This window comes from Verticillium dahliae, genomic scaffold (genome assembly GCF_000150675.1).
Source record: "Verticillium dahliae VdLs.17 supercont1.1 genomic scaffold, whole genome shotgun sequence".
NCBI classification, from domain to species: Eukaryota; Fungi; Ascomycota; class Sordariomycetes; order Glomerellales; family Plectosphaerellaceae; genus Verticillium; species Verticillium dahliae.
Window position 1 is genome coordinate 2,087,596 of NW_009276921.1, and position 19,847 is coordinate 2,107,442.

Sequence of the window (19,847 nt, forward strand, 5' to 3'; positions counted from 1 at the left end):
CTCGGGTACGAGCCATACTCGGTCCAAACCGCCGCCTCCAGCTCCACGTATCCAGCGCAGAGTGCCTACAGCGACAGAACATCATCCACATCCCACCTACCTCCGGCACAGGCTTCTCAGCAAGCAGCCACTTCCGACTACACTGCGACGGCGGCGGCGGCCGACCAGACTTGGCCGGACACCCAGGGTCGCACCAGCCAAACCTACAGCACCGGCACTTCGAGCGCCGCGACCTCAACCCAGCACCAACACCATCAGTCTACGTCTCTGCAGCAGTTTGACATGCGCTCCAAGGGTCCAGGACATCAGCAGACTCGGTCCCAGCAGCAGCAGCAGCAGCAGCCATATGGGAGCTACACCCCTCAGCAGCAGCAGCAGCAGCAGCAGGCGCCTACATCGTCCCGACAGCAACAGGGTCACGAGCAGACGCAGTCCGCCGCTCAGCAGCAGAGTTCATGGTATGGCAGCTTCGGGTCCGGCTCTTCCTCCTTTGTATCCGCCAACGCGACACCCGGGTACGGTACCCGCAGCAGCAGTTCTGCGGGTTACGGGAGCGGCACCACGAGCACGGCGTCGTACGGCCAGCAGCAACACCCTCAGCAGCAGCAGCAGCATCGACGGCAACAACACCATGGCTTGTCTAGCATGGCAGCCCACGGCTACGGTGGAGCGGAGGGTGATATTTTTGATCTTCTCAAGGCGGGCATGAATTCGCGGTAGAGAATGTTCGGACCCGGTAATGGGGCGTGGTCCTGAATCTCGGCATGCGACAGCAAGGCGTATGGATCTTTTGGAGGACTTTTGGAGGACTTTTCGGGGAAGAGTTCAGCATGAGACGATAAGATGGGTGAAATGAGTCGAGGACTGACGACTACAGCAGGACGGCAGAGGGAGGTCTTCTCGACAGAGTGTAGCTTAATCATTGAGGCCTTCACGGTTCCCGCCAGGGTTGGAAGGCGCGTTACTTGCTATGATATCTGGGATAGGTTGAGTGAATTGGAGCTCGACATGCAGGTGTTGCCGATCGATTTCCGAGGTAGCATTGGACCAGATGGTGTGATCAGATGGAATCATTGGGAGGCAAGACTAAACATGCTGGATCAGCATTTCTTCATCTACCTTGCTGCGCCTGACCCTGGCTTTCGTGAACCTCCTTGCCCTCAATTAAAGCCTGTGAGCCTCCCATACTGGATCTGTCGTCCTTTTCCTGAAAAAAAAAAAAAAAAAAAAGTACCCTCCAAAGCCTTAGGCTCGGAATGAAGGTACTGCGGACCGGTTGCCTGCGCTGCCCGCCAGCTGTGCCGCCGCTTCATGTCTTGCTGTGCCGTTGCCTCTCTAGAGCGGACGCGGCGGATGTTTCGCGTGCTGACAAGACGTGCCTCGCACTCGGGCGGCTCGCACTCGGCACCCCTCCCCCACAGTGGCGAGCGTACTCGGCATCTCGGACTCGGGCTCCATTGTTGATGGCTCCCTGCTTGAGGGATCCTTCTGACATGTCAGGCACTTTTGTTGTCGGCTCGCGTGGCACAGTTCCATTCACCCCCCCGTTTCCAGGACTGAAGATGGCAAGGTGCCCGGCTGAATGGTGACGAACGCCACATGGCGCCGAGTTCGACTGCCCTTGCTGCATGCCCTGGATCCCAGCCAAATGGTCAGCTGCTGAAGCTCACCAATCAACCAAGAAATACATACCCTCAATTCCCCAGAACTCGACGCTGCACGGAATGCAAGGTTTCTGTTCCTAGCCAGAGCAGGGGCTCGATTGCGGTGCAGCAACTCGTCCCATCTCATCCTTGGGTCTCTCAGACACGTCGAATGATATTCCCGTCCTCGAGGCTTCATTTCTCCAGCTCGGTCCGCGGTCCGTTGTGCCAATGAAGATAAGCCGGGTCGGGGCCAGATATTTGATCCCACCGGCGTGCCCGGGAAGATGATGGTTCCGGGAGGATCTCCAGATGGACATAAATGGGATCGCGAGGACGCACATCTCCTACCCAAAGCTTTTGTATCTTTCGCCACAAGTTCCAGCACAACCAAGAGCTCCGTTGTTAGCCTAGCAAAGATGCTCTTTGGATCCTTGACCTCCCTGCTCGCCATCGGCGCGACCCTCCATCTGGTGGGAGCCGCCGCATCTCCGCCCAAGGCCAAGACTGTGAACGGCACCTATGTCGGTTACGACCTGCCCGAGTTTCAACAGCAGGTCTTCCTCGGTATCCCCTATGCCAAGTCGCCTCCGCTGAGCAACCCCGAACCGCTCACAGAGTCGTGGAAGGGGACACGGTCGGCCCAGAAGTACGGCAACATCTGCCCCACGCAGTCTGACGAGAGAATCTTCAAGGCAGTCAATGCTACCTTCTCTCACGACTGTCTCAACCTCAACATCATCCGGCCCGCCAATGTGCGCGCTGGAGACAAGCTTCCCGTTGCTGTGTGGCTTCACGGTGGTGGCTTCTTCGCAGGCTTCGGCGCAGAGAGCAACACCAACACGTCCTACGTGATCAGGGCCAGTGTGGAGAACAAGACGCCCATTATCACCATCACTCTCAACTACCGTCTCGGATTCCTGGGATTCCCAGGCGGACCACAGGCCGTGGCGGCAGGCATCACGAACCTTGGTCTCAAGGACCAGCGCATCGCCCTCCGATGGATCCAGGAGAACATTGCAGCCTTTGGCGGTGATCCTGCCAAGGTCACCCTGTGGGGTCAGTCTGCAGGCGCCATTTCGATCACGCACCAGATCCTCGCATACGGCGGCGAGGATTCAGGTCTCTTCCGTGGTGGCATCGCTGTCAGTGGTACGGCTGGATACGGCACCAACAGCCTCTTTCCCCTAAGCACGCACCTGACGGATGGCTATAACCACATTGCCAACGCATCCGGCTGTGCGGGCCCCGAAGTTGATGACAGTCTTGAGTGCCTCCGAAAGATCGACGCCTTTACGCTGTACCAAGCTGGCTGGGATGCCGTCAACGCAGGTCAGTCAAAGGGGGAGATTGCCCTTTACTGGTGGCCGGCCATCGACGGCGACTTCATCAAGGAGCCACCTGTCTCGCAGCTCGACGCTGGCCGTTTCCCGCGAAATATCAACCTCATGACGGGTGCCAACAGCGACGAGGGCCTTCTCAGCATCCACGTGCACAGCGCTGGCCTCAAGACGGAAGAACAGCTGAAGGACCGCCTCCATTTCTATTTCCCCACCGCGCGTCCCAGCACCATCCAAAAGATCCTTTCGGCATATCCCGTGGATGCGCCTTCGTCGCCCTACTCTCTGCCGATGAAGGGTGCCGACGGAAAGGATCCTTTCTGCGAGGCCATGAAGGTGGCTAATCTCACATGCGAGCCGCAGACAAGGCGCATGGCATCGATTCTCGGCGACTTTGCTTTCATCTCGAGGCGGCGGCATTCGGCCGAATCGTTCGCCAAGTACGGTGTCAAGACGTACAGCTACAGGTGAGCCAGGTCGAGACGGGGCCAGTTGGGATCTCGCAGAGCAACGCTAACATGGACGGCGCAGATTCGACACTGACCCAACAGACATTCCCATCAGCGAGGTCTTGGCGCCGGGCTTTGCCACGCACGCGAGCGAGTACACGTACTTCTTTGGCTTCCCTTCCTATTACAACATGTACGAGCGCAATTCGCCGGTCGTCAACGTCAGCTCGCACCTGCGGCTCTCCCGTGGCATCGTCGACAAGCTTGTATCCTACATTGCAACAGGGGACCCCAACACCAAGAAGGGTAAGCACTGGCTTTTCAGCTGCGTGGCTGGCAGTAGGAAATTGTGGTTGACCATGCTCGACAGTTGATTTCATGCCCAAATGGACACCCTACAATGTCGATTCGCCGAAGAACATGCTCTTCAACGCCACAGCGTCGAACAACAAGATCAATGTTCGTCTTGAGGAAGATACCTGGCGCAAGGAAGGCATGGCGCTGTGGTCTGAGTACGCCTTCGAGCTGGACCCCGGGAGCAAGTGGAGGCGGTGATCGGATTGTGACAGTGATCTGGCGGTCGTACTCAACAAGTAATCGTTAATCGTAGATTTGATGATGGAAGTCAATTGGGGGCCACCCTTGGGCAGTCAAGGATTGAGGGGCAGTTCATAAACCGAGACGCCCAGTTGGAGGAGAGTACGCGTTGTTAATATCAGTCCACGTTGATGACGTGACGGAGAACATCAATCTATGTTGTTGATGATGGAGAAAGATCCAGAGTACTTCCGTGATAGATAATTAGCATCATTCCCCGCGATATCGGTACGGTACCGAATTCACAAGGTACCTCGTACCTCATGGTGAGTAAGCTATAGGCAGGAATGCTACATGGCACCTTCCCTTCGGAGATGCCACACCGCCCACCTGCCTCGTCGTAAGTGCTCGGCTGTCAGTCAAAGAGAAGAGCTTGCCGTATATGAACGCAGCATTCAAATGATGGATTCAGTGTAGAAGTGCATCTGAAGAGATTTCGTCGCACCAGCCAGTATCTACGAACGTACAGTCTTCTTGCATGTCTACATGTAATGCTCAAGTGAGGCTATAGCACCCTAGTTGGCTAGGTCAGTTCCCCAAACGGCTTAGAAGTGGACCCGACGGTCAGCTGAGCTTTAGTCTCCAGGTCCTGTCTTAGCTTGTTGCGCATAACCCATGTTCCATGCTCCATGCTCCATGCTCCCTGATAATGAAAGTCATCACGCCATAAACACGCCACGTCGTTTCTTCTTTTATAAACTTTGATTACATGGTTTCCTCCCGTGAGTCACCGCGGACGCGTGGTGCGGCGGTTGCAGACGTGCGCCGTTTGAGGACGAGGCTCAAGGTTCGAGTCTCGCATCTGTGAAGAATAAAACCTGGAGGGTTTTTTCGTAACCACCAGAGGTCTTTCCAGGACAGTCCTACGTGAGCCCAGGGGTGGCAAGATTCGAGATAGGGCTGTTCCGCCGAGCGGGTTGCTCTGGTAGTGGAAGACGGTGGTGAGCTTTTTTTGTGGTTTTGTTTTGAGGAGGAATCTCTGTGTACCAACTATCCGTCTCCCTCCTCTTATGGAGTTGGTGCTATTGGCGATGGTCAGATCGACTCGCTGTTTGCTTGTCACCGTCATCACTAGACTCCCGAGGAAGGACAGGAATTCAAAAGAGCTGAGATGGGTTTTGATTTGAGGATGGATATGTGGCTAGGTAGGTAGCTGTCTGGGTATCTCATAGTGTAGTCGCATCCTCGTCTGCAGCCTCGACGACTCTCTTACCACTCGTAATCTCCCGCCTCGACTTTCCTTCCCGCCCTTCCATAAAAGGCACCAGGAACCGCGAGAGGCCCGACTCGACATCAAGGCCCCTCCGCCTCGCCTCCTCCAGCAGCGACCACACGCGCTCGTCCTGCGCGTCGGCGGCCCGCCGCACGAGCAGCAGCGCCGTATCCCTCGACAGCCACGCCTCGTCTTCGGGGCCCAGCAGCTCGACGCACCGGAACGCCTGTTCGACGTCCCGCACGTCCGCGAACGCGTGAATGGCCCGATCGAACGCCGCCCTGTCCGCGCGCAGGGCGGTCGCGGGGTTCTCCTCGACGAGGAAGCGCAAGGCCCTCGTGTCCTCGCACGCGGCGAGCAGGTGCCTGAATGTCGTCTCGTCGGCGAGCGCCTGCGTGTACCGGGGCATCTGCTTGTAGACTTGGAGCGCGGCGTCGAAGCCCTTCGCCGCGACCGTGGCCTCGACGACAACGTTCAACGCCTGGATCGGCACGTCGTAGTCCCGCACGAGCGCGGCGAGCCCCTCGAGCGCCCCGTCCAGCAGCGCCGGCTCGGCCTTGAGCCGCGAGTAGACGGAGCGTGTGCTCCCCTCCGGCGCGACCCCGAGCGCCCGGAACATGATGCACAGCAGCCTCAGCGCGTTGGGGATGTCCCCGGCGTTGGCGTAGCTGTCGATGAGCGCTTCGTAGTGGTGCACGCCGAGCTTGGCACCGCGCGCCGTCAGCACGCCCATGGCCGTCGTCGCAAGGTCCGGGTGGCCCCCGCGCGCCGCCGTGTCCAACACGGCGAGCAGGGTGCCGTCCGAGACGCGGCGGCGGTCGTGCTCGAGAAAGCGACCCCAGATGTAGGACGTGCCCTCGACGTGCGAGGCGGCGGCGCAGGCGTCGAGCAGAACGTGCCACAGGGCCACGGGGACGTCCTCACTCGCGGCATGGCGCTTCTCGTGCGCGAGGCGGACGGCCTCGTCGAGGAAGCCACGGTGGGCAAACGCGAGGACGAAGACATCGAAGAGACGTGGTGGCACGTCAGGGTTCTTGTCGAGGAGCTCTTCGGCCTTGTCAAAAGCGAGCTCGTACTGGCCGTCACGGAGGAGACCGAGAGCAACATTGCAGTGGCCGGAAAGGGTGATGGGCGTCCAGGATTCTTGCATGGCCCAGAGAATTTCGTTGCGAAGGAGGTAGTTGGGGTGGATGGCGAGAGCCTGTCTCTTTTAGCTTTGCATGGCGAGAGATAGGGGGGGGGATCCTATCGTCTCAGACATACCTCAAGTGCGTCATGACAGAGCTGCGCGCCAGGATTCATGCCCAGCTGGTGCATCTCAGCAAGGAGCTGGGCGATCATGTCGGCTGTTCCATTGGTATCTCGCGCGCAAGCGATGAGGCATTCGTAGAGCGCAGGGCTAGGTTGTTGTCCCCTGTCTTGAATGAGATGCCGTACGACAGCCGCTGCCGTGCGAAAGCTGTCTGGTATTGTCTGGAGCTGACGTAGTGCTTCGAGCATATCGGGGACAGAGGCCATCGGTAGGACATCGCGGTCGAGGATTGTCGGAGGAGGGGCCTTCAATATCGACCGAACACGAGCGTCGTTAACGGCACCCGCCGCTTCGTATGCCGCGGTGCGCACAGGGATGGCGGAGGAAGCATAGTGACGATATGTTGCAGTCTGCGCGCGTTTCGTGGCCGAGGCCGAGAGGCAAACTCGTCTTCGGGTCGTCGCGTGAAGTGTCCGGGGGACAATCGGGGCGTTGAGTACTCTAGAGGCGAGGACGGGGTCCACGGAGGGACAGAGGCAACGCCATAGTCCGTCAAAGGCGACCCGCGAGCCTGACATTAGGTTGATCGTGCTTGGTAGCGCAATTAAGGCGTCATGCCATTTTGCCTAGACATATCTTTCGAGAGTCATGGCAAAAGCTCGAATCGAGGACGGGAGGTTCAAGCTTCAGTGGATCTTTCACGTAATCACGTGACCATGTGAGAGTCCTTCATCGATCCGAAATCACGAGGCACCGAACCCGACCAAGGCCCTCTAGATGCGCTGAAAATGCATTTGTGATATTTTGAGTGGCCTTGAAAGCCCTTGCTTCGCCCAGCGCGACAGCGCCCAGATCGGGTCCAGCCATGCTCCAAACACGGAGCGCCCAGCCAGAACTGCAAAAGTGGGAGGCCGCCTCAGATAGCGAACATGGAGCCGCAACCTCGAGGCCCAGCCCATACCCAGACTCTCGTGTCCATGCCTTTCGAGCGACTGCGCTGCATCAGAATGCCAGCGCCGAGCGGACGCACCACGCGCCTGCATCGCAGAGGTCTCTCAACCCAAGCCCGTCCCCAATCCAGACTCCAACGGCCTCAAGCGCCGCGCCCCCTCCCCCTGCCACGGCCCTGTCCCCGTCCCCTGCCGCGGTCGCCGCCGCGGTGATCGCCCCTCCCGCCGCCGCGTCCGCCTCTGAATCCGCCTTGGTTGTTCTGCTGGTTCTCCTTGACAATGTCGGAAATGTCGTCCGGTACGCGGAGGTACTTGATCTGTAGTCCGGCGATCAGCTTTGCGTTTGCGCTTGAGCGAATGAATAAACAGAGATGTGTACGCACGTTGTTCCCCTTGACGTATACCTCGGGAATCTTGACAAACTTGTCGCCTTCCTGTGACGACACATAAATGGTTAGCCATGGCAAGCGCGCATGCGCTCCAGGGCGGGCGCCAGCGGGCGCGGCAGGGGGGGGCAAACGCACGGGACTCGTCTGGACGACCTCCTTCAGCGTGAGGTTCATCCACGTGTCGCACATGACGAGGTGGCCGTTGAGGGTCTCGCCGTTCTTGAGCTCGACGAGCATCGGGTGCCCTTGGGCGGCGTTGAGGAGGCCGAGAGGGAGCTGTCGAAGGCAGTTAGGTCGTGTTCCAAGTGTTGCGAGGGGAGATCTTCAGGGGGTGGAAAATATTACCATCTCGTTGTGTGCACGGGCGAATGTGCGGGCTGTTGTGATGTTGATGACTGGAGGCTCGCACTCGTGGACTTGGTGATGCGACGTGCTTGGTTGCAGCATGGAGCTGCGTTGTGGTGGGGCTCGGTGTGGGGTGCATAACTTCGGTGTAGCTTGTCGGTGCCTCGGTGAGCCAAGTCACCACAGCTCGCATGTTCAGATAGGATATGGCTTGACGTAGCGACCTTGACAGGTACCTAGTTGAGACACAGTTCGTCGAACGTTTCTTGATGCATACATCGTGGTATTGATTGCTGCAAGCTCCATCTGTAAAGTCTATATCCCGAACATTTTACCACATGATACCTCATGATTACTCGTTATATCCTAGATCACCTCCCCAAGCTCACCGCGTAGTATTCAAGCTGGACTCCTGTCGTGCACCAGCCGCCCCCGTACCCAGACCTTTTTCGTGTTCCGGTCATCGCCGTTAAAAAGCCACTTGGCCATCTTCTCCTCCCACGTCTCCCAGCCAAAAATGTCTACATTGCCCTCATCGCCACGCACGAGACTCGCATCGATGACCTCTCCCTCGCGTCCACCAACATGGTCCACGGCGCCCAGGCCGACGAGCTGCGCATCGTATTGCTTACCAACCTCAAAGCCGCCGACCGCGCTCTCGAGCCCGAGGATCTTAGCGCCGCCACGCGTGCCCAGGAACAGGGCCTCCTCAGCCGTGAGCTTGGCCCTCTCCTTCTCCGTGCCGTCCGGTAGGCCCATAGCGACGTGCCTCGAGACGAGACTCGACTGCCTCGCGGCCTCGAGGATAGACGGGCTGTAGCCGCCGCTCATGTCGGTGCCGAGCCCCACTTCGACGCCCTTCTCCCAGAGCCAGCGCACGCGCGCGGCGCCCGACGTGAGGGCTGAGTTGCTTGCCGGGCAGTGCGACACGCCGGAGCCCCTGGCGGCAACGAGATCGGCCTCCTCCTCGGTAAGGTGAACGGCGTGCGCGAGGACGGTGCGCTTCGTCAGGAGGCCGTGGTCGTCGTAGACGGCGGCGTAACTGGCCGAATCGGGGAACATGCTCTTGACGAGGGCGATCTCGCCTTCGTTCTCGGAAATGTGCGTCTGGATCGGCAGACCCGTGTCGCGGTGCAGGGCGGCGAGGCCGTGCATGGCGTCGCTTGTGCAAGAGGGCGCGAAACGTGGGGTCAGGATCGGGGTGACGAGGTCGTAGGACGGGTCGATGGCGCGGATGTGTGCTATGGATGCTTCGGTGGCCTGCAGAGAAGCCTCGGCGGACTCATCGCGATAGTACGAGGGGCACATGTCCTTGTGGTCCATACAGACGCGGCCAATGAAGGCGCGCTGGCCAATGTCGAGGCAAATGTCGGCAAGCAGGTTGGTGGCGGCAACGTCGACGGTGGCATAGTAGGCCGAGGTGGTAGTGCCGTGGGCGAGGGTGCGGCGGACGCAGGCCGTGTAGACGCGGCGCGCCTTGCTGAGGTCCTTGAGAGACGACTCAAGCGGGAAGGTGTATGTGTTGAGCCAGTCGAGGAGCGTAGACTTGCCAAAGATGCCAACATTGGGGTACTGGGACGCGTGGACATGCGTGTCAATGAAACCGGGGAAGAAGAACTGGCCAGGTGAGGCCGTGGTCACGGTGACCAAGGTTTCGTCCCATTCTAGACGGGGGAACAGCTCGGTCCTGGCGCGGTCGAGGTTGCAGTCCGGCTCGACGGCGACAATGGTACCAAAGCGGTCGACGCAGACGGCTGTGTTGTGAAGATACTCGAGAGATTCGCGTGACTGGGAGTGAATAAAGGTGCCAAGGAAGAGCTTGTTGCTGGCAAGGTAGGCCTCGGCCTCATCACTGATAGCTTCACCCATGGTGACGGTTGGGGCTGGTCAGCAGGAGCTCGGGAGGTGTTGGCTTCCTCGTGTTGACTGGGATTGAATATGGATATCAATAGCCAAAACAAATATAGCAAGCCAGCAAGCAGGAGCACCAATTCCAGGTCCAGTTTCGAGAGATAATACCCAAAGAAAGAGAAACGACAAAAGGTCTCAAACCCTGTCCGCACAAGTTGGGATTTATCGATGGAGATGAGCGAGGGCAGAGGGAAACCGCACTAGCAGGACATCTCCGTTGTCCGTCCTAGTTTCTTGGGTTCTGCTCGATCTAGGTGTAGCGATGATAAGTACAGCCCGAGTGGGTTATGTCGTCGAGATAAGGACAGGACGATAGCGAATGGGACGTCTGGTTCTATTGCTGATGGATGCAAGCCACGGCTGAACAGGCAATGTGCCGTAGAGTGCCCGAGTTGGGATGTATGTTCGAACGAACGAATGGGTGTCGACGAGTCTGGTAGAATGCAGACCGGCAACAATTGATGTCTTTTTCACGAGCATCAACGGTAGCAGGTCCGACCCCCCTCCAGCGCGCCTACCACCCCCACCATGTGAACGCGGACCCCTCACCGTCACACGGCGCTCGCCGGGGGCCGACGCTCATGCCTCCCCACCTTCTTCTCCTCACCCGCGCTCGATGTTGCCTCTTGTTGCCCCTCACTTTCCCCCCAAAATGTGTGCCCCCCCAGTCCCCCCTCTGTGCCCCTCACCACCTCACATGCCGACTCACCTGATGACTTTGGCCTCGACCCCTGAAAGAGAAGGAGACTGTACAATACCTAAGGTTGGTAGGTCGGTAGGTAATAAGGCGGAAGACCTCACCGTCATGGCCTTTCCCCGGCTCGGGTCCCTGCAGGACACCCCTCGCCGATCGGGACTGTCAAACGCCCTCCCGTCCTGCCGTACCTGCTTGCCCTCCCTGGAACCGCCTTAGCCCCGTCCCACTTCTGTGTTACGACCCCAGGGCCCCTCGGGCATTTCTCCAAGCCAAAGTGTCTCGTCACTTTGGGTCAGGCCATCACACGTCGACCACGCCGGTGGAAGAATCAAAGTATATGGGGTTTTCCTTTTGTCAAACGAAGTGGCATACTGCCTTCTATTTCCATCTTGTGCGACCACGCCAATCTGGCTAGACCCATCGAGAACCAAAACATGTGATGCAGACGGAGGCCAAGACGGAACTTTGAAATTCAGTCGCAAAAAAGTCGCAAAACAAAGTCGCAAAACAAGACACATCTCATACGAAAAACAAATCGGCTTCTCTAGAAACATGGCGCAATGTGCAGAAAAGACAAGACGAAGCTGAAAACAAAACATAGCCCACCCCTCCTGCCGTTTCCCTCTTGGTACAAACAACCATGGCGCCATTCCCATCACTTGTCTATCAATATCTTGTTACTTGTTCTTGCTCATCATCTCTCGTCACCACTCCTCTCTAGCAGATATCTCGAGCAGCCTACGCGGCAGAGCCAAAGTCGCCCTCCACCCCGTTGATGCTGCTGCCCTGACTAGACGGCGCATCCTGGCTGTAGCTGTCCCAGTTGGCCAGCACCGACGCAATCTTGGGCGAGTTGGTGAGCTTGTACACCTCCTCAAAGTATTCCTTGGTGATCGCAAACGGCTTGGCCGTCACGTTGGGAATATATTTGCCAATGAGCTTCGAGGGATCGATCGTCGTCCTGTTGATCTTCTTGAGCAGGAACGAACGGAAGGGCTTGACACCCGACCGCAGGAAGGTCGAGTGGAACGGCACGTCGATACCCTTGAGAGGGATCGTCGCGAAGCCCCTCTGGAGGTCGAGCGGCGTCGGCTTCTTGAGCGTCTCCTCGGCAGAGCCCTTGACAATCTCTCGCAGCGCATCCTTGGCCTCTGCGATGTTGTCGCGCATCTCGTCAACGTCAATCTTCTGCACCTTCAGGAAGTTCATCACGCCAGTCAGCGTGTCGAGCGCCCGGAGGTCGCCTGCCGCGACGTACTGCATGTTGGCGATGTTGTAGTTGACAATCTCCAGCAGCCAACCCGTCTCCTCAGCGATCATGCTGACCACGAACTCAAGTGCCTCCTCGTTGAACGTCTTGGAGATGCGGCTGGGGTTGATGGCGCACATGGAGTAGTTGGAGCGACCTGCGGCGTCACGCTCGACAGCAACCTGCATCGTCAGGCCGCGATAGAACACGACGGACACCAAGCTCTCAATGGGCATGACCTCGGCCAGGGCCGCAAGTGCCGAGTACTCGCCGAGGGAGTGGCCGGCGAAAGTGCAGTCGCGGGGCACAAGACCCTTGGACTTCATATCCTCAAAACTGGCCTTCTCCATAAGCGTGAGGGCGGGCTGTGTAAACTGCGTCGCCGACAGAAGGCCAGTAGGCGACCTGTATGTGTACGAAGTCGTCTTTTCATCAACCTCCTTGAAGATCTTTTCCGACTTGATGGAGCCATCAGCTGCAACTGTCTCGAAGGTCATGGCCATGTAGTTGGCACGGATGGCTTTGCCACGAGGGCCACCAAAGTGGATGGTCAGCTCCTTAGGGTTGTTCTTGACGATGTTCGTGATTGAGAAGCCTGCATTCATCAGTACAATCACTTGAAACACGAGAGTAAGATTGCTTACCGTAGTTGTCCATCAGGTAGGTATCGGCGCGGTCCCACACATCCTTGGCGACAGGACTGCTGGCATAGAGCTCCATGCCCATGCCCTGCTCCTGAGAACCCTGACCAGTGAACACGTAGGCAGTCACGGGCTGCTCAATCTCGGCCTCACCGAGGAGAACCTTCTCCTCGTTCTCCTTGTTGATGGCCTCGACCTTGATGATCTTGCGACCAGCCACCATGCCGACGTGCTGCAACTTGACTTCGAGATCGTCGTTGGGCAGGACCATACCAACGAGAGAGGCGTGGAAGCTGCGGACGCGGCCAATGTTGTTCTCGGCGGCCCATGTCTCGACGAGACTGCGAACCGAGGCGCTGGAGTACATGCCGTGGGTGATGGTGCCGGGCAAGTTGGCGTATCCGGCAAACACACGCGAAACGTGAATGGGGTTGTAGTCGCCGGAAACACGAGCGTACGTCTCGTTGGAAGAGGGCGCACGAAGCTGCAGAGGAGTCTTTCCACTCAGAGGAATAGGGTTCTCGAAGTTGAGGGGCTGATCGAGGGGCGAGCCGTGGCGCTCGAGGTAGTCAATGACAGGGTTACCATGCGAGACACCAGCCTCATAATCGACGCTAGCCACCTGGATAACCTCCTTGCTGGGAAGCTCAAGTAGCACCTGGCCGTAAGTCTGGATGCTGCTGAAGACAGTCTTGTTCTGGAACTTGAGGAAGCTCTGCAGACGGAACTCAAGAGTCTGTCCGAGAAGCTGGATGTCCTGAGGGAGGTCGTCGAGGTTGAACCACTCCTTGGCCTTGAGGACAGCGACATCCTGAGTGGTGGCGAGGTGAAGCTGCACAGGAGTCTCGGTCTTGCGCTGGAAGGTGTTCTCAAAGTCCGAGTACACACCGCGGTACAGGAACTGGGACGTCACTTCCATGACGGCTTCGCCATCACGGCTGATGGTTCCGCAAACCTCAACCATTTTACCAGACTCCTGGTTGATGACAGCGTTGATTTGAGCAGTGGTGCTGACCTCGTCACCCTTCTTCAAAGGCTCAGCGCCTGGCAGCATGCGGAACTGGTTCGACAGGTGGACGAGCTTGAGGAGATCGCCGTCAATGGTGCGGGGGAAGATAGGCTTGGTAATGGCCTTCCAGCCGACAACAATAGCAAAGTCCATCGGCGCAAATACTGTCTTTCCGGGACGCTCGACAAAGGCCTCGCCAGTGTTGCCAACAGCATGGACAAAGTCGTTGATGTCCTCTCCAGTGATCGTGGCCTTGCCACCATCGAACTGCTTCGAGACGTCGGCATCGAGGTCGAGAGTCTCGTTGCCGAACCAAGCACGCCAGTAGAACTCCTTGATGCGGTCATTGCGACCCTCCATGACCTCGTGAATCGGAGCGTAACCAGCCTCGGGGCGGTACACGAATTTCAGGGGCAGGGACACCGGCTCGCCGAGGGCAGTGGTGTCCTTGATCATGTTGACCAGAATCTCGTTGTTACCAACAAGCTTGACCTCGAGAACGTCGACGTACTGGTTGTGGCGCGGCTGCTCCTTGACGATGATGCGGGTCCTGGCAGGGTCGTTGGGGAAGTGGATCTCCACGAACAGGCCACGGACGGGGGCGAAGATACGCTTTATCGGGTTGGTCTGGAACTTCTGACCTTGAACAAGAACCTCAGAAGTCAGGAGTGCGTGACGCCAGCTGCGACGGGGTCCGGCAAGAAGAGCCAGCCAGGCATCCTCAGTGGGCATGGTGGCAGACGGCGAAAGGTGCAGGCGGTAGGTGTTCTTCGTCTCATCATACGAGGTAAGAAGACCATCGACGTCCTCGACCGGAATCTCGGTATCGTTCAGCTTACCACCGAAGTACTCGATGGTGGGAATCGACTTCTTGTCGCCGCTGTACAAGTCCTGGGTGAGACGCTCGACGTGGGCGTCGTGAACACCATCAAGGATATCCTTGATAGGTTCATCCAAAATGGTGGAGAACTTGGCGGCGGTAGGGCCCTGCAGAATGCAGGTCCTGCCGACGTCCTGGCCAATGACGGCGCTGAGGTCCTCGGACTGCCACAGCGAGTCCTTCTTGAAGAAGAACTCAAAGTTCTCATCAAGGGCGGGCACGAAGGTGGGGGGCTTCTGGCCGCGACGCCGGCAGAGCATGAGGAAGTGCTGAACGTCCTGTGCGTTGATAATCTGGGTATCAGCCTCGGGGTAGCCAGCAAGAATTCTCTTGACAGTCTCGTAAGGGCTTTCGAGTTCGCCAAAGTCCTGTAGCAGGGAAGCCTGGCCGGGCTTGGAGGTGAAGCGCTCCTCAACACGATGGATGAAATCACCAGTGAATTTCTTGTAGGAAGCATCGATCCAGCGAGACTCGTGCCTGACGTAAAGCAAGTCGACCATGCGACGGACAACCTCGCCGTAAGTCATATCCTCGAGGTCGACAGTCTCACCGAAACGGTTGCGGCCAAACCAGACCTTCTGGAAGTCGTCGTTGAGCTTCTTGATAATGTAGTCACGGTTCTTCTTCAGTTCGGGAACGCGCTTCTCCTTGGGAAGACTGAAGATCTTCTTGTCCATCTCCGCCCACAGGACCACACCTCGAGTAGCCAGCTTGTGGATGGGCTCACCCATCTCAGAGCGAACCGTAATGACACCACCAGCAGGTCCCTGGTAGGTCTTCTCCCAGGACTCGTCACCAATACCAGGAGCATCAACGATGGCCTGCTTCGCGTTCTTGCTCGTATGGGCCTCCTTGGCAACCATCATGCGGCTGCCAAAGAGTGTACCGTCAAAGGGCATGGGAGGGTAGCCGTAGCCCTTGGCCCAGTCACCGGTGAGGTAAGGGTACGTGTCATCAGCTCCACCAAAGCCACTGCCAGCAACAAGAATAATGTTGGGAGTACGACGGATACGTCCGTACATGCTCAGGATGGGCTGGTGGAAATCCTCGAAGGAGTGGTGGCCACCACCGCGACCGCCAGTCCACTGGAGAATAACGGGGAAGTCGGGGTTGGCCTTGGCGATGTTGATGACGGCCTGGATGGCATCAGACGAGCCAGGCTTGAAGGCGATGTGCTTGAGGCCAAGAGTCTCAATGTACTCCTGAGCAACCTCGATGGATGGGACACCGGCGCCAATTGTCAGACCCTCGATGGGGACTCCCTCAGCCCTAAGGCGGCCGAGGAGGGGGATCTGCCAAGCCATGGCGCGGGGGTTGACGTAGATGAGGTTTACGGTGATACCACGGCCGGCGGTAATGGCTCCTTCAATCTTAGACAGGGCCTCCGTCATGGTCTTGGCGTTGTAGTAGCCACCGCTAGCAAGCTCAATGTGGTAGCCAGCGTTCATGGTGGCGGAGACGAAGTCCCAGGGCACCGTGCAGGGCGTCATACCGGCGACCATGACGGGAGGAAGACCGAGCAGTCTGCTCATCTTGGTGTCGACGAAGGTACGGCCCTGCGAGGTGGTCACCAGACGGGGTCCGAACTCCTTGACCCAGTCCACAGCATATCGGATAGCGTGCTCTTCGTCCCTGTCGAAAAGCTCAGACTTGTAGCCGACCTCTGTGACGGTACCGTTGACGGATCCAGCCAGGATAACGTGGACGCCAGTTCCCTCCTTGTTGCGGCTGGTGAGTATTCCGAGGCCGGAGATGCCACCAGGGCCAAAGTCGAGCACGTGGGTGGCATCGGGGAAGACGGTGGCCTTCTCCCAGTTGACGGGGTCTCTGGTGATGAGACGGACCAGAGCAGGAACAATGTTGCCTTCGACCTCCTCCCTGATATCCTTGCCAGTGTTTGTGTCAAAGACCGGAATGCCAAGGTCATCGGACAGGATCTCGATATCCTTGAGGTCGCCATCAATCAGCTCAGTAGCCTCGGCGAGGTACTTGCTGTGGAAGGGGGCCGTAATGGGTAGGAAGCGGTTCACAAACCGACTCTTGCGCTCGGTGTGGGGAATTCGGGTCTGGTCGAGGCCAGTGGGGGCCTTGACCTTGCGCAGCTGGGCGTTGAGACCGTACAGGGAGATCGGAGGACCGGTGACGACCAGGTTTCGCGGGCTGTTGATGAGAGAAATGGAGATGTGGCGGTCGGGAGGGAGGTACTGGTTGGTGGCATCGATGTGCTTCTGGACCTCTGCCTGAGACAGGTCGCGGATGCTCAACATGGGAGTGGGAGTGCCCTCGCCATTGTCGATGGACTCGCGCAGCATGTTGGGTGTGAGGGACGTGCGAGGGAAGACCTGTTGACTACGGGCACCGATCCAGAAGAGGATGGTGAGCGCCGTGGGCGCAATCTCCTTCCACGACTCCCAAGAGTTAGCAGCAGCAGTGGCCGCAGCCAGAACGACACCTTGCGAGTGGCCGGTGGAACCGCTCAGCCTCGCTCGCAGCTTGCCGGGGTTGACACCCAGGGCCTTGCACGTCACCTCGTAGTGGGCGAGCTGCACGAGACCGATGAGAGGGAAGCTCACGGGGGCGGAGACGAGGTAGTCGAGATCAGGTGTCGCGTCCTCGTCCTCAAGCCACCTCATGATGTCGAGGCCCTTGGGATAGAGCTTCTCGGCGCTGGGGTGTTTGGACAGGTTCTGAAGGAGCTCGGCGGCATGCAGAATGAGCTCGCCCACGAAAGGCTGGTAGGTCTTGTAGATCTCACGGAGCTCGTCAAAGTATTCTTCAATGTTGCCCTGGCCGCCAAAGATTGTGTAGATGCCAGCAGCGCCATCCTCGGCGGCGCGGAACAGAGCCGACTCGTGCTCCTTGATGGGGCGTCCCGCTGTTTGGCGGGCCTGGTAGTAGCTCTTGATGACAATAAGCTTCTTCTCGTCAATGCCGGGAAGAGATGCCACGAGGGCGTGGACTTCGTTGCCCTGCAAGTAGCCACGCTCGAACTCGACGAGGATGAGCTTGAGGACCTCCTCGTACGAGCCTTGATCGTCATCCTCGCCCTTCTCAACCTCGCTAGCAATAAAGCCGAGGTATCTGGCGAGGAGTTCGGCCACGGATGATGGCTCTTCGTCGAGCGCGAGCTCATCTGTGGCGGTGGGGAGGCTGGCAGAGAAGCGGTCCCTCAGCTGCTGTGCGTGGTAGTGGAGAGCGGTCGGCACGAGGAAAGAGGTCTCGAGCGAGCCGTGGGTGAGCGTGAGAGGTCGGAGGGAGGCGTTGGATCGCGGAGTTGAGACACCCGTCTGGGGGCCAGTGCCGGTACCGTACATGATGGGTGAATTATTGGGGGGTGGAGGGGTATCGAGAAGATATGCGTGGGCGAAGGGGAGCTGTTCTCGTGGTCAGCCTCGCATATTCAAGGCAGCAGCACACAAGTCAAGCTCCAACAGTCAATGTAGAGCGGAGGGTGCTCTCACCTTTCGAGTCTGACCCCGTGAACTCAGCAAAGAGCAGGAGACAGTGCTGGCGGTTGCTCCGGTACGCTGCGATTGCGGCAGCAAGTTTTCTGGAATGGGGACCCTGAGCGCAGCTAGGCACACGTGGATATTGGGTCTTTGATGATTGTAAGGATTCTTCGACGGCAGTGAGAGGATGTACGGTGCAAGAGGAATAGAAGTTATCTCGTCAAACCCCAGGAGGCAGCAGCGGTGTCAAGACAGATGCTGTTTAAGGGGGAGAAAGTTGGGGAGGATTCAATTGTCTGGGAGGAAGATGGAGGAGGCAGGCAGAATATGCGCGGCAAATGGGGGAGGGGTAAGGACGTGATGTGGTCAAGAATGTGTGTGGCCTGGACTACTAGTTCCTTGAGGGCGGTGGAGGAGGTGAGGTGCGAGTGTGAAGGTCAGGATTCTAGAGCAATTGGCTCTTAGCGAAGAATCCGATCAAGCTCCCTTTCCCTTGGGGCTGCACGGAATGGGTGGATGTATGGATGGATGGATGGATCGATGCTCTTTGGGCAGTTGTCTCGACAGCCTCTCCACTCATTGCTGGATTGGCCAACCTAACACAACGACGCAACGCCTCAATGGTCCTCACGGAGCCCTCAACAGCAAAAAAAAGTCTGAGCCGGTCGTTCGGAAGGGAAAGAAGTTGCAGGGGGGGTGTGGTCGAGGGGCTGGAGGGGCAGGCAGGGGGGTAGCTCTGGATTACTCTCGCCAAAATTTTAGTTCTGTTGGGGGAGGGCAGCACCAGAAGTCCCAGAAACCAGCTTCAGACAGGGCATATAGGCAACCGGTAGGCAGCCCCAGCGGCTGACCAGGTACCATGCCATGCTGGGGACGCCCCTTCTGTCCTCTCCCCCCCTCCACTACCATGTTCGCTGTGGATGCGCGCCGCGGCTGCAATCCGAGTGATCCGCAGGGATGGACGGGTGTGGGAGAAGTACCGGTACATTGCATTGGCACTCATCCTCGCTTGACACAACAAGTACCCTGCAACCTGTCAAGTGCTGGGCTGTCATAAAGAAAAAGTTCCATCAGTCAAAAACGCGGCAATCTTCGGGCGAAAAAAGGTAATGAAGCAAAGAGTTGACCTCAGAATGTCATCAGCCCCGGATCACTGCCTCTGCAGTGCAATACGACCAAGTGCTCGACGGTTTCTGGCTACGACCTCACTGGCCCAGCCTGGTTTCGGTACATTTGTCTGGCCTTACCTTATCTCTCACCACCTCCCTGCTGTGCCGTCGAAGCTACCCTGGCCCCGACGACACGTTATCCGGTAGGCGGTCAGGCAGCACAGTGGCCACAGGAGGCTGCAACAGGGTTTCTGCCACTCATTTCCCGCGCCCCAAAGATCACCCAAGCCACCCCACGCTGCAAACTAAAGACCCTGAATTCCCCGTTCCGCGCGCTGCCGACGCAGGCCGCGGATTAGGGGGAGTTCAGTAGTAGTAGGAGCCCCCCCAGAGTCAAGGGGGCAAGCCACGAGGCACAGCATCAAGAACGGAGCAGTTTCGCCATGCGTGGGATACTGGGAACTCTTGACGACGAAAGAGAGGCTGAATCAAGCATGGAGATATGGGAGGCTGAATCAAGCATGGAGATATGGAGGGTGTTGAGCGAGGCCTGGGGGCTCGAAAGGGTGAGTGAGTGAGACGGTGGACGAGAGAAGGGAGCACTCGTTGCACCTCACGAACGTTCCGAACGTTGGCCCCAGCGTGCAGGCGAAAGTCCCAGCGAAAACGCGCCGGACAGGGTATTGTGGCGACCCTGGTACCGGTACGAGCAGCTAGCCGGCAA

The 19,847-nt window shown here is 58.1% G+C and overlaps 6 protein-coding genes across 6 annotated transcripts in view; 2 read left to right on the top strand and 4 right to left on the bottom strand.

The window, feature by feature from the left end:
- VDAG_00626 (uncharacterized protein) overlaps positions 1 to 720 on the top strand; it is a gene marked incomplete at both ends in the record, with an annotated part of 3,532 nt that extends 2,812 nt beyond the window's left edge. Inside the window, one exon of the mRNA XM_009652003.1 lies at positions 112 to 720. Within this exon, the coding sequence (XP_009650298.1) occupies positions 112 to 720 (609 nt within the window). The remainder of the gene's footprint in view (positions 1 to 111) is intronic.
- A 1,342-nt stretch (positions 721 to 2,062) lies between these two features.
- VDAG_00627 (neuroligin-4) lies at positions 2,063 to 4,170 on the top strand (the record flags this gene model as incomplete). Its single annotated transcript, XM_009652004.1, has 3 exons — positions 2,063 to 3,450; positions 3,548 to 3,738; positions 3,803 to 4,170. The coding sequence occupies 3 exons, from the start codon at positions 2,063 to 2,065 to the stop codon at positions 3,985 to 3,987; spliced, it is 1,764 nt and encodes a 587-aa protein (XP_009650299.1). The 3' UTR covers positions 3,988 to 4,170.
- A 1,025-nt stretch (positions 4,171 to 5,195) lies between these two features.
- Positions 5,196 to 7,072, bottom strand: VDAG_00628 (pentatricopeptide repeat protein; the record flags this gene model as incomplete). The annotated part of the gene is made up of 2 exons (XM_009652005.1): positions 5,196 to 6,443; positions 6,506 to 7,072. 2 exons carry the CDS (start codon positions 7,070 to 7,072, stop codon positions 5,196 to 5,198), a joined length of 1,815 nt encoding a protein of 604 aa, XP_009650300.1.
- Positions 7,073 to 7,587: 515 nt separating this feature from the next.
- On the bottom strand, positions 7,588 to 8,070 carry VDAG_00629 (small nuclear ribonucleoprotein; the record flags this gene model as incomplete). The annotated part of the gene is made up of 2 exons (XM_009652006.1): positions 7,588 to 7,878; positions 7,969 to 8,070. The coding sequence occupies 2 exons, from the start codon at positions 8,068 to 8,070 to the stop codon at positions 7,588 to 7,590; spliced, it is 393 nt and encodes a 130-aa protein (XP_009650301.1).
- A 507-nt stretch (positions 8,071 to 8,577) lies between these two features.
- On the bottom strand, positions 8,578 to 10,047 carry VDAG_00630 (guanine deaminase; the record flags this gene model as incomplete). The annotated part of the gene is made up of 1 exon (XM_009652007.1): positions 8,578 to 10,047. The coding sequence occupies one exon, from the start codon at positions 10,045 to 10,047 to the stop codon at positions 8,578 to 8,580; it is 1,470 nt and encodes a 489-aa protein (XP_009650302.1).
- A 1,477-nt stretch (positions 10,048 to 11,524) lies between these two features.
- VDAG_00631 (fatty acid synthase subunit beta dehydratase) lies at positions 11,525 to 17,879 on the bottom strand (the record flags this gene model as incomplete). Its single annotated transcript, XM_009652008.1, has 2 exons — positions 11,525 to 12,630; positions 12,680 to 17,879. 2 exons carry the CDS (start codon positions 17,877 to 17,879, stop codon positions 11,525 to 11,527), a joined length of 6,306 nt encoding a protein of 2,101 aa, XP_009650303.1.
- Between the last annotated feature and the right edge of the window lie 1,968 nt (positions 17,880 to 19,847).